At 46.7% G+C, this 13,934-nt stretch overlaps 1 protein-coding gene across 3 annotated transcripts in view; it reads right to left on the bottom strand.

The window, feature by feature from the left end:
* Kdm5b (lysine demethylase 5B) overlaps positions 1–13,934 on the bottom strand; it is a 74,684-nt gene extending 60,750 nt beyond the window's left edge. The window contains exon 1 of one of the 3 annotated variants that reach the window (XM_076547449.1): positions 13,368–13,934. Coding sequence is in view for 2 of the 3 variants with exons in the window: in XM_006982459.4 (XP_006982521.1) it covers positions 10,329–10,532 (204 nt within the window). In the remaining variant the exon portion in view is untranslated. Of the gene's footprint in view, positions 1–8,307; positions 8,408–10,328; positions 11,547–13,367 lie in introns of those variants that run through there. The other 2 variants (XM_006982459.4, XM_042258184.2) reach the window with 2 other exon arrangements.

The following is a 13,934-nucleotide window of genomic DNA, read 5'->3' as shown; positions in this document are numbered from 1 at the left end:
AAAGCTGATGTATCATGCACACACACAAAATAATACATTAATAATAAACCTTTACTATCATGAGGAGTGTCTTTCTTTTTATTTATTTTTATTTTATGTTCATTGGTGTTCTGTCTGTATATCTATGTTGAAGGTGTCAAGTCCCCTGGAACTGGAGTTACAAACAGCTGGGAGCTGCCATGTGGGTGCTGGGAATTGAACCCAGATCCTCTGGAAGAGCAGTCAGTGCTCTTAAGCACTGAGCCATCTCTTCAGCCCCAGAGAGTGTCTTTTTTTAAAAAAAAGATTTATTTATTTATTTATTTATTTATTTATTTATTTATTTATTTATTTATTTATTTATTATGTATACAGTGTTCTGTCTATATGCCAGAAGAGGGCATCAGATCTCATTACACAGATGGTTCTAAGCCACCATGTGGTTGCTGGGAATTGAACTCAGGACCTCTGGAAGAGCAGAGCCATCTCTTCAGCCCCGGAGAGTGTCTTTCTAACAAGTGTGTATGTGTATGTGTATGTGTACAGGTGCACATGTGTGTATGAGAAGTATGAGAGGGTTGGGGAGGACATTCTTGGATAACATTCACCTCCTTTGAAAAAAGTCTCTGGCTGACTCACAACTCAACAACTGGGCCAGACTGACAGCCAGGGAGCCCCAAGTATGCTGTCTTCCCTGCCTTCCCAGCAGGGCATTAGCAGAAGGGGTCACTACACATATCAGGATTTGTACATGGTTTCCAGTCTCAGACTTGATCTAAGACTAACACGTCCATACACAAAAGCACAGCAGTAAGATCACAGTGAAAGTATAGAATACATATAAATCCATCCAGAAGTATCCTAAGAGACTACCTAAGTCCAAGGGCTTTAAGATTTTTATTATTTTTAACTATGTGTATGTGGGTATATGCATGTGACTTCAGGTGCCCTTGAAGTCTGAGGTGTGGGACCCCTGGAGCTGGCATTACAGGCAGTTAGTTATGAGCTGCCTGACATGGGTACTAGATCTTTACAAGAATAATGAGAGCCATAAATCTCCAGACCCATGATTCCAAGTCTTTATGATTATAAATTCTAGTTGCTTTCATTGAGAAAAGGTTTGTCTGACTGTTATTTAAGAAGACAAGACAGACAGAAAAAAGACGTAAGATATGCTGGGGCTGTAGTTCACTGGTATAGTGCTGGCCAGGCATGCATGAGGCCTGAGGTTGAGTACCTAGTACTGTATGGGCTGGCACACATACAAAAAAAATTTTTTTCAGTTTATAGACCTGGCAGGCTTTAAATTAAAGATTCAGGTACTACGAAAACCTCACTATGTATAGTGAGACTCTACTTCAAGAATAAGGGGGAGGGGGGCTGAAGCATGTGGCTCAGCAGTTAAAAGCACTTGTTGCGCAATCATGAGGACTGGAGTTCCAATCCCAGAACCCATATATCAAACAGGACATCCTGCAAACACCTGTTACTCCAAATTCTAGAAATCTAATGCCCACTTCTGGCCTCGACATGTATGTTCCCACAAGGTCTAGTCCTACCTACATACATATGTGCACATGCTCACACAGAACAAAATATATACACACAAATTTATCTTTAAAAAAATAAAAACGCCAGGCAGTGGTGGCACACCTTTAACCCCAGCACTTGGGAGGCAGAGGCAGGCAGATCTTTGTGAGTTCGAGGCCAGCCTGGTCTACAGAGCAAGATCCAGGAAAGGCGCAAAGCTACACAGAGAAACCCTGTCTCAAAAAAAACCAATAAATAAAAAATAAATAAATAAGAGCTGGAGAGATGGCTCAATGGTCAGGAGCACTTGCTATTCTTCCAAAAGACCTAGGGTTCAATTCCCAGCACTCACATGGCAGCTCACAGTCATTTGTAACTCTAGTTCCAAGTGATCCAATGCCTTCTTCTGGCCATCATAGGCATCGGGCACTCAATAGCGCTCACACACACATGCAGGCAAAACATTCACACATATAAAACAGTGAATAAATAAAGTAGAATATGATAATCATAGCTGCAATCCTGGGAGGTAGAGGCAGCAAGATCAGGAGTGCATGGTCATTCTCACTAAAAGGGGAGTTTATGAACACCTTGGATTACATAGCCCCTCTCAAATAAACAGGAGGATTGTATTCTTTACATTCTTGGAAGGGTGAAATCTCTGTGTGGGTTTATTTTCTGAGTTTATTGGGCTTACAGTGGAATGGGTATGGGTTTACAAGAGTATGAATGACCGACCCCAAACCAACACACCACTTACAAGTCTCACCACAGCATAAATGATTTCCCATGGCTGCATAGAGTCCTCCTTAACCTTCCATACTCTACTCTAGCAGCCCCTAGTTGGGGTTTTTGAATCAAGATTTCACTATAAAAGTTCAGGCCAGCCTTGAACTCAATATTCTGTCTCTGCCTCCTGAATGCTGGGAATAAGCTATCACTCCCAGGTATATTTGAGGGTTGGGGTTGAGAGTGGTGCTTCGTGGTCTCACTATATTTCCAAAACTAAAACTAACCTAGAATTCATTATGTAATCTGAGCTGGCCTTTAACTTGATCCTCCTGCCTCTAAACTAATGCTGGGATTAGAGGCATGCACCACCATGCCCAGTTCTTACTCTAATTTTGATATTAAGCTTTTGCCTTTCCAAGTTTCACTTTAAAAAAGATCAAACATCACTGTAGGAAAATGAGGGATACACATTTGGCACTAACTTTTGTCTTGTTACATCTGTTCCCACTCTTCTTAGCAATGAGTAAGATTTAAGCTCCTGCAATCCACTAATTAATCTAGACAGTAGCCCTAGGTCAGTGTCCGATCCCTTTAAAGCAGGATGAGAAGGTATACACTTGGGGTAAACAGGCTTTATCCAAGGTCATGATGCAAACAGATTAAAGAACTCTAGGGCTGGCTGGGAAGACGGGGCAGTTAATAAAAGTGCTTACAGCACACCCATGAAGATCTGGACTAGAATCCTCAGAACCCGTATAATATAATCAAACACATGGAGACAGTGTCTATACTTCCAGTGCTTCTAGGGGATGATGGAAAGGAGAGACAGAGTTCCCAGAAGTACGGACACTGGGTAGTCTGGCAAACACAGTGGCAAAGCAGAGACTGTCTCAAACAAGAAAGAAGCAAGGACCAACATTTAGGTTATTCTGACCTCCAAATACATATGCTGTGAAATGTGCACACCCTCATTTTCAAGCATGAATATGAATATAGACACACACAAACACAACTCTAGACACCTTTAAAACTTTTTAAAAGGCTGGAGGGATGGCTCAGTGGTTAAGAGCAGAGGCTGCTCTTCCAGAAGACCAGGTTTGATTCCCAGCACCACATGGTGGTTCACTATCATTTGTATGTCCCAGGGGATCTGACACCCTCTTCTGGCCCCCTCAGGCAGGCATTACACCTATATGGTGCACAAACATACATTCAGGCAAACACTTATATACATAAATAAAATGTCAAAAAAAAATTTTAAACAGTCCCTTTTACATAATAAAGAAATTGACTTTTAAGAATACACGCCAGGAGGTGGTGGTATACACCTTTAATCCCAGCACTTGGGAGGCAGAGGCAAGTGGATCTCTGTGAGTTAGAGGCCAGCCTGGTCTACAGAGTGAGTTCCAGGAGAGCCAAGGCTACATAGTAAAAACCTATCTCAAAAAACTGAGGGGGTGGGGAGAATAAATACCTAACACACACACACACACACACACACACACACACACACACAGGTCCTCAGTTTGAAAGGAGATCCAGGAAAGGCGCAAAGCTACACAGAGAAACCCTGTCTCGAAGAAAAAGAAAGAAGGAGAGAGAGGAGAGAGAGGAGAGAGAGGAGAGAGAGAGAGAGAGAGAGAGAGAGAGAGAGAGAGAAAGAAAGAAAGAAAGAAAGAAAGAAAGAAAGAAAGAAAGAAAGAAAGAAAGAAAGAAAGAAAGAAAGAAAGAAAGAAAGAGATTTCACGAGATTAGCAGTTGGCCTTAAACCTTCACATCATCTTGCCTCAGCCTTAAGAGCTGGGATTACAGACATACAGCATAGCATCATCATGCCAGCATACAACCTAATTTAAAATTAAAGGTTTTTAAAGAAACTGGTTGCCCAGTGTGGTGATATACACCTGTAATTCTAGCATTCAGGAGGTCAAGGCAAAGTACTGAGTTTGAGGCCAGCCTGGGCTACTCTGGGAGTTCCAGGCTAGCTTGATAAAAATATCAAGACCCTATCTCTCTCTCCCTCCTCTCTCTCTCTCTCTCTCTCTCTCTCTCTCTCTCTCTCTCTCACACACACACACACACACACACACACACACACACACTAAAGGACTGAGGATACATAGTGCTCAGTGACAGAGCACTTGCCTAACATGAACAAGGCATTGTTTCCATCCTCAGCACCGAAGGAAGAAAACTGATACCATATGTTAACAGGCAATTTTTCTCAAACAGAAATTGCAGCATCAACACTGAAAGCTAAATTACTATTCTGCACAGAAAAGTTACACTAACAACCTAACTAACCCATTAGACTCTTCAAAAGGCACTCCCTTCTTGTCCTGAGTACTCCTGACTCTCAAGTGTTCTGTCAGACAAAATGCCCAGTCTGACCAGGAAGTCCCTTCCTAATTAGTAGAGATAAAATACAGCAAATTCCAGCAATGGAACAAGGCAGGCAGGAAACGCCCTCCACCCACTACCCACACAGCTCTACACGTGCTAAGAGTCGTCCTCAAAACAGTTAAGTTTGTTTACAGGCTCCAAGAACTGTAACAACAAAAGCACTGGCTGAAAACCCAGGAACTATATAATCTCCACACTAGATGAAATGACCATCACTCGAGGGGCGGTGGTGGCGCACGCCTTTAATCCCAGCACTCGGGAGGCAGAGGCAGGCGGATCTCTGTGAGTTCGAGGCCAGCCTGGGCTACCAAGTGAGTTCCAGGAAAGGTGCAAAGCTACACAGAGAAACCCTGTCTAGAAAAAAAAAAAAAAGTTAGGGAATAGTGAGATGGCCAGTGGGTGGAAACATTTGCTGCGCAAGCCTGACAACCTGAGTTTGATCCCTGGGACCCGCATAAAAACCAGATGTGGTGGCACGCATCTGTAATCCCATCCCAACACTCTGAAGCTTTCTAGCTAGCTAGCCAGGACTACGCCTGACAGAAACAGCACCTGGCTCCAAAACAAAATAGAATGGGAAGGAAAACCACTCCTGAAAGTTGTCCTCTGACCTCCACAGTAGCACATGTGCACCTGCTCACTCCCTTCCCCCACACACACAAACACAGACACAAACAACAGAAGTTTAAAAATTCATTTATACGCTGGTAGTTATGGCTCTATCAAAAAAATAGTTCTTATATGGGGGAAGGGAGCTTAAATGACTTTTAAAGTTTTGTGTGTGAGGAGTACGCATGTGCATGTGTGAATGTGCTGCATGTATACACACAATTGTGTGAGCTAGTACATTCACCTGTATGAGTGCGACAAGACCAGAGGAAGGCATCAAGTGCAGCCCCATTTCAGCCTTATTCTCTCGGAAGCTGGACCGTACATTTCTGCACTAGGCAGGAGCCAGGGAAGCCCAAGAATCTTGTCTCCTCTCTGCTCAGTGCTAAGATGACACTGGAAGAAGGGACTACACCTGATTTGTTTGTTATGTGAGTAGTCCATTGGAACTGGAGTCCTGTTTGCACAGCAAACAGCTCTTAATCATAGAGTCATCTCTCCATCCCTCACAGGTTTTGTTTAAAGATTTTGTATGTTTGCTTGCATGTATATATGCACACCATGTATGTGGGTACCTATGCCTGTAGAGATCAGAAGACAGCATAGGATCCTGTGGTTGTAAGGGTTGTAAGGGTTGTAAGCCACCATGTGGGTGCTGGAAATCAAACCTGGGTCCTCCTGCAGACCAACAAATGCTCTTAATCCCTGAGCCATCTCTCCAGCCTTGTTTTTTTTTTTTTTTTGGTTTTTTTTTTTGGTTCTTGTTTTTTAGACTGGGTTTTACTATGTAGCCCTAGCTGGCCAGAACTGTTATGTAAATAAACCAGGCTAGCCTGAGATCTGCCTACCCTGTCTCCTGACTTCTGGGATTAAAGGCGTGTCACCACACTAAGCCCTCACTTGTTCTCTCCATAAATCCTAATGTGGACCAATTAAGACAGCGATGAGTGACTGGAAAGGTGGTTCAGTAGCCTAGAGCACTTGCTGGTCCTGCAAGGGCCCAGGTTTGGTTCCCATACCTATATGGCAGTTCACAACCCTCTATAACTCCAATTCCAAAGGATCTGTCTGATGCCCTCTCTGGCCTCTATGGACAACAGGCATGCCCGTGGTCCCAAAGTCAAACACCAAAGTAAAATACAAAACACAAAGTAAAAATAAATATGAAATAAAAAGGTGAGAAGTCTATAAGATGATCCCATATGGTTTACTGCACATAAACTATACAGATTATATTACATACATATATATACACAAACATATATAATGTAATATGCATATTAAATAAACCCTTTAAAAGTTCCATTTTTGGCAAATTTCTGCCTACCTCTTATTCGCATACTCTGAACATGACTTTTACTGCCCTCCAAATTAAACAAGCAAGCAAGTTCATGAGTTTGATCCCAGAATCCACATGGCAGGAGAGACCAAACTTCTACAAATTGTCTTTTGACCTCCCACACAAGCACCACAGCATATGGGGCATGCACGTGTGCAAATATACACACATGCATACGCCCAAATAAAATGTTTTTTAAAAAAAGAGTTGGGGCCAGGCAGTGGTGGCACCCGCCCTTACAGAAAGAAAAGTGTATCTTAACTTCCCCCACTCCCAAGAGTGGAATTAACAAGCTCACTCACAGATGCTTACTGCATCACAACAGTCTTCACTTCATGGCTATAAAGATGCAGATGAAGGATTCAAACAAACAACCAAAGGCAGTTCATAGTGAAAAATAGCCTTTATTGTATGATCTGGGTTTGGTTTAAATGTCTGACTTTTGGTCATTGTCAAGGGAGACATTTGTGGACTCTGCCTAATTACAGCCATGCTAGATATTTGACAGCAAGAAAGTTACTAAAGCTATCAAATACATTTCTATCAGATTTGGGAAATTCGAAAAGATATTTACTGAGCAGGCAACTTTTGACTAATAATATTAATACCCCTAAAATTACTCATCTCCAAATATTACAAAGTGAAAATAGCATTTGTACTTAACCATCTAAGTACTAAGGAGGAAATTAATACTTGCATTTTAAAGAAAAAGCAGAAGTAAAATTAATTTTAATGTTTAATGGTCTCACTTCTGAAAATAAGCTTGGCTATCTCTTATACTTTGAAGTAAGGCTTATTACTGTCTTTAAACTTGAGGTTTGCAGAGTCTTGAGTCATCATTTTAATCACATTTACCTTACTATATTTTCAAATTTTTGTCAACTCTTATGCATTCATACAAAATAATGTAAACATCCTAAGTTTTCACAAGTTAAGCAGCTTAAGATGCTCACTAAAAAAGCAGGTACAAAGCAAACCTAAGTTCCATTAATTAAAGATAAAACAAAGCTAAGAACAAAAGGAAATAGAAATGCTTTTATAATTCTCCCCCTTACCTACTAAAAGTATATATACCAGTCTCCAAATCCTTTTAATTTAGCCACTAGAGTTTCAAAAACTCAATGAACATAAATCATCTAGAGATACACGCATAAAGCTACCACCATGGAAAATATTTCCTATTTCTTAAGGGTTTATTTTGTTGCCTTATTTCAACTATATGAAACCACTTGTTCTCAGCTTTCCTAACACGAAACACTTCCTAAACAAAGACTGTTTACATCTCTTGAGAAGCCTTTGTTCCAGGCCCCCTCTGTTCAAGAGCTACAACTTCTGGATTTTCTTTCTTGTGGTTCTACCAACAGCAAATACTGGCAAACTCTTCTCCATTGGCATAGGAGTTTTGTTAAACAAAGGAGGAAGCAAGTCCCCTCCACACAAAGGAGGGCTCCAAAACAGCACCAGTTTGTCTGTAGATCATTTCTTCCTCTTTACCCCTTGCCTCGCAGGCTGTAGTACATAGTATTCTCCATACAAAATGGTGGCCATCATGTGTGACATTCAGAATGGAAAAAAGCAAACAAACCACAAATCCTAAAGACTGCCATTAACCTGCTAGCCCAAAGAGGAATGGGCAGCCAAACCCAATCAGAGCAACACTCTTTTCCAAGAAAACAGCTCTATAAAAGGCAAGGGAGGCAAGATAAAGGACTTACCCCAGCCCTAGTACACCACAAAGCCAACATGGAGGACAGCTCTCAGAACCCAACTCCTTGTATTTTGGCTTCTAATAACTTAGTCAAGTTTCCTAATTTCTGGATAACATCCCATTAATGCAAACCTCCAATATTCATATTCCTCTTTCCTGACACGTTAACATAAAGCTAAATCGCTCCATGTCTGAAACATGCATGATCTATTCTTCAAAATAAAAACCTTAGAGCTGAGCAGTCCAGGGTGTAACTTCTGCAGGCCTCCACAGTAACAGAAATGTACCTTCCTCTGAGCAACAACAATCGACCCTGGCCACTTCACCAGGCGAAATGAATCTTACTTCCAGACTAGTTGACCTGGCCAGTTATTTTCTGAGGCATTTTATTTCATTTCTGCTTTCAAAGTTGTCCAAGAGAGACTAAAATATGGTTTAATTTTTTTTTCTGGTGGTGGGGGTGGGGTGGGTGGAAAGATAAGGCTTATTCAGGGATCTCTCTCAAACAGCTTTTCTAGAACAGAATGATTACGTCCACAATCCAGCGAACTCAAAAATGCCATTACAAAGAGCAAGTTTAAGGAAGAAAGGGGTACGGGGGAGCCGGGGAGGGGGGGGTCTCCTTCCACTTGTGTGGGAGCAGGGGAGATAGAAAATTAAAACGGCAGCAGGCAAGGCAGTTAAACCTCTCCAACCGTCCCGGCCGGTCCAACGGTCGTTCGGGCCAACTCAAAAAGACTCAGGCCATCCCAAAAGGTAGGCGAAAAAACCTGGGGTGTCGCAGCGCATCCAGTTCCGGCTGCGGGGTGGGGGGGTGGGGGGGGGACAGGGACGGAGTGGGCCGGGCTCCTGGCGGACGTTGCAGCCGTTAGGGCTGGCTTCGGGGGACACCCCACCCCTCGCGCCCCCCCTCCCCAGCTCCAGGCTCGCGCCGGAGCCAGCGCCGGTGGGCCGAGTAGGGGGTGGTGGCATGGCTGGGGGCCGGGAAGGAACCTCCAAGAAGAGCTCGCCTGACATCTCCCCGACCAGCACGGCCCTCCCTGCCCGTCCAGCTCTGCCCCAGCCAGGCCTCCCTCCCCCCCGGGGGGAGCAGCGCCGTCCGGGCCCCAGGGCCGTGTCGGAGAGCGCCCGGCCGGGGCAGGCGGGCATCGGGGGGACACGGCTGTCCTGCCCCCCGCTGCCCCCCAAAGCGCGCGCCCCCGCCCCGGACACTTGCGCCCCCCAGCCACACCAGCCGCTCCGGGGCCGGCCGGCCAGCCAGCCCCGCGCGGCTCCTCCCCCGCCCCCAGTGGCGCTGGCCGCCCCCTGCTCGAGCCCGGCCCCGGGGACTCCAGGAGGCCGAGGGCCCAGGGGGTGGTGGGGGACCGGGGTCCGGAGGGTGGGGCGCTCAGGTGAGGGCAGCTCCGGGCCGACGCCGCCACCACACAAAGGACCAGGGGCTCCCGCCGCCATATTGAAAACTTTGCTCCTCGCACGACAACTCGCAAGTCCCCCACCCCCACCCATCACACACCCCCGCACCCCGAGGAGGAGGCGAGCACCGAGCCGCCAGGGCCGTGCGGGGAGGCCCCCCGGAGCCCTGCCTCCGCGCCCGCGCCTCGGGCCGGGCTCGGCGCGACTCCCCGGCGACCACCCCGGCGGCTGCCACCACTCCGGCTCGCACCCGCTGCCCTGGCCGTGTCGCGCACCAGTTCTCCCCCTCCCCACCACCCCACTCCCCGAGAGCCGCACCGGGTGACCCGGTCCCCGGGGCCGCCAGGGCCGGGGACCCGCTGTGCTCACAGCCCGCATCCATCCCACCCGGATGAGAGCCGCCCCCCCAACCCAACACAACAACACACACCCCGCGCCTCCCTCCCCGCCGCCGCCGCCAACTCCCACCCACTGAGGAACCCCAAACTTGACCGGGCCCGCCGGACGACCGCTCCCCACCCCCGCGCCTCGGGCCTCCCCGGCCGCGCGTCCTCTCGCTCCCTCCCTCCCTCCCCCCAGCCGCGAGCAAGGATCCGGGGTGCTGGGCTGACTCACCGGCGGCGGCCGCACCTTACAGATCCCGGTCTGTTCGGCTATGGGCCGGATCTTGTGGATGAACGCGAAGGGGTCCGCGAACTCTTCCCAGCTGGGCTCGAAGACCGGACACTCCGGGGGAGGCAGGAACTCGCCCAGCGGGCCCGGGCCCCCGAGGGGCAGCGCCGGGCGCGGGCCTGGGGACAGCACGGTGGCCGGCTCCATCACCGCGACGCGGGCAGGGGCGAGCACAGGGCAGGCTCGGCGACCGCGGCAGCAAGCTCCGCTCGGTCCGGAACCTGGGCAGACGCGCAGCAGCTCCGGCGACAAGTCAGACTTCTACTAGCAACGGCAGCACCTAGGGCTTTTTCAGCCTTCCTCCGACGACGTCTTGCCGCTACCCCACGCCGTGCGCCTCCGCCGCCACGGCGAGGAAAAAAGTCCCTACTGCCACCCGGAGCCGGGTCCCACCCCGCCCCCTAACTGGGAGGGGCTGGGGCCTTCCGCCTGGGGTGGGTTTTATCCTTTATGGTTCAGTTGACCACTGAAGTTTTCAGAATTCTTGCTCTCAAGAAGTTAACAGTCTAGTAGAGAGATCGGATCTATAATCGATCGTTCAATCACGTCATACACTTTGCCACCATGGATTTACATAGTTAAACCCGAGAGGCAGAGTACTGGAACTGACTCTCCAGGTAGAGAAAACAGCTTGAACACAAGAGCAAGGACGGACGCAGGCAATATTAATGCGGACAGTAAAAACACCCTGAGCATACGCTTATCCTAGACTTTGTGCTAAGCGCTTTTGCGCGAGTGTTTAGTCTGTGAGGTAGTTTAATCGTATGACCAAATCCAACAGTTCAGACTATTTTTTGGAAAGTAGGGGTGTTGTACAGAAGTCGTCTACAGCCTTATGACAAGATTGGACTTGAGCAAAAGAATCTTGAAATAAAGCTGGGCGGTGGTGGCGCACGCCTTTAATCCCAGCACCCGGGAGGCAGAGGCATGCAAATCTCTGTGAGTTCCAGGCCAGCCTGGGTTACAGAGTGAGATCCAGGAAAAACACAAAGCAAAACAGAGAAACTCTGACTCGAAAAACAAAACAAACAAAAATTATTGAAATAATCCAATCAAGGAATAATGGGGTCTAAATAAAATCAGCAGTGCTATTGATTGATAAGAAAGGATGAGCCGGGTGGGGATGGTGCACGCCTTTAATCCCAGGATTGGGGAGGCAGAGGCAGGTGGATCTCTGTAAATTCAAGGTCAGTCTGGTCTGCAGAGCTAGTTCCAGGCCAGCCAGGGCTGTTATACAACGAAACCCTGTCTCGAAAGTGGGGGTGGGGATCGGGGGAGAAAAGAAAGGAAGGAAGGAAGGAAGGAAGGAAGGAAGGAGGGAGGGAGGGAAGGAAGGAAGAAAAGAATGAAAATATAGGAAATAAAACTTAGACTAGGAAGGGATCACAGAATACCATACATACCAAGGGTAAGGGTCTGGCATAGATACTGGCCAATTGGCATTACTAATCATCCAGATTAGGCCATGCACAAGCCATTCTAGGGGAGATGTATTAACACCTGAACAGGTTGAACTTGAGCTGTGTCTGGCACATACGTACCGCAGATTTCCCACAAGCTATAAAGTATAGCTAATTCTGAAGGAAAGAGACCGCCAGTACTGGAGGTATGATCCCAGTGATTCAGAGTACAAAGTGGAAGTTCTGAGAGGTTAAGTAACTATGAAAAGGTGGGGGATGGCCCAGAAAAACTGAAAAGATGATCATAAGTAGAACTTGAACACTGGAACTATTTCTTTTACCCAGAAAGCAGCCCAACTCATAGAAGGATTGTTTGCCACAGCCTCCGTTAAGGAGATCCACAGCCCTCCCTTCAGAACAATCTGGAGGAAGGATAGCTCTGTTAGCCTCAGGGTTTAGTTTTTAGTAGGATTCATGTAGCTCAGGCTGGCCTGAAACTCTCAATGGAGCAGAGGATGACTTTGATCTCCTGATCCTCCTGCCTCTGCCTCTTAGGTGCTGGGATTACAGATGTATCCCGTCACTCAGACTATGCTTCCTCAGTTTGAAAAAGGAAAGCTAGATGTGGTAGCACACACCTTTAATCCCAGCACTCGGGAGGCTAAAGCCAACCTGGTCTACACTGAGTTCCAAGCCAGCCAGATCGACATAATGAGATCCTGTATCAAAAAACAAGGAATGTGGAGAGATGGCTCAGCTGATTAAGAGCATTTTGCTCCTGCCTAAGAGGACATAAATTCAGTTTCCAGATCCAGTGTCCATCAGCTCACAATTGCCTCCTCACTCCAGCTTCAGGGGATCTGATGCCTTCTTCTGGCCTCTACAGGCAACACACACACACACACACACCACAACACAATTTAAAGATTTTTTAAAATATAAAACATTTTAAAATGAAGAGGGGAAAAAATCCTCATTCTTCAATAAACTTCCCAGAAGTACATAGCCTCCAAAAAAGTTCAGCGATTCCTGGAGAAGGCAACCTTTCCTTAGCTCCCTAGGGCTTTGGAGAGTGAATAGGCCTTGTCTTGTTCCCTCATTCTTCAAATGAGATGGAACTAAAAGAGACAGGTAGCAACCTACTCAAGGAAAAAAAATACATCATTGTAAGATTAGATGAAAAAATCCAGGTGGTGGCGGCACACGCCTATGATCCCAGCACTCGGGAGGCAGAGGCAGGAGGATCTCTGTGAGTTCGAGGCCAGCCTTGCCTACAAAGTGAGTTTTTAAAAAAATAAGGTGATACAGTAGGTTTTATGTGAAAACCTAGGTATTAGAGATATAGAATTTGCCACACACACACACATACTATATATATATATAATGGGGGGTGTTGAGTCAAGGTTTCACTATATTTTTGATTAGCCTAAAACTTGCTTACATAAACCAGGCTGGCTTCAAGTTCACAGGTGCTAGGATTAAAGGTGTGTGTCACCTCACCCAGCTTGCCATATTTTTCAACCTTACTGATTTCATGATAATGTATTGAGAAGAGGGAAAAAATTAAGACAGGACTGCATACTTGTAGCCAAAGCTGGCCTGGAATTCAACAATGTAGCCCAGGTTGACCTCATTCCCAAGGGCTGGGCTATCAGATGACCTATCATGGTGACTGAGGGGAATCTTTTATTGTCGCTCTTGACTCTGAGTACTGTATGTGTGCATGCATTAGAAGATCATCCTGGAGTTGATTTCCTGTCAAGTCCTCTGCCTTGGGAGAACGCAGTACCCTTGGTGTTGGCATCCTACATACAAACCAGGCAGGTTATAACTTTGACACTTGTAGACACACATAAATTATGGATGTGTAACTGCAGGGTACGAGTTTTTTTTTGGGGGGGGGATCTCAGTTGTCATCTATGGGTTAGGCATCTCTCTCCCTCCCAACTTTCGGGGTCTACTAGTCCTGCTTCCTCCATTTCCGGTTGTGAACCTAAATGATGAGATATACTGACTGCTCAGACCAAGCAGCAGCTGTTTGGCTGCGCACCAACCAAACAGACGCTGAGGGAGCGGGCGGTTGCCAGGCTAGTCAAGAGAACCTAGGGACTGAGAGGGCTCTCCACTAAGGTAACAGCTCCCCCGCCCC

The sequence above is a fragment of the Peromyscus maniculatus genome, chromosome 11, assembly GCF_049852395.1.
Source record: "Peromyscus maniculatus bairdii isolate BWxNUB_F1_BW_parent chromosome 11, HU_Pman_BW_mat_3.1, whole genome shotgun sequence".
Lineage (NCBI taxonomy): Eukaryota > Metazoa > Chordata > Mammalia > Rodentia > Cricetidae > Peromyscus > Peromyscus maniculatus.
Note: the sequence above shows the minus strand (reverse complement) of the source record. Positions and strands in the feature narration are given on the sequence as shown.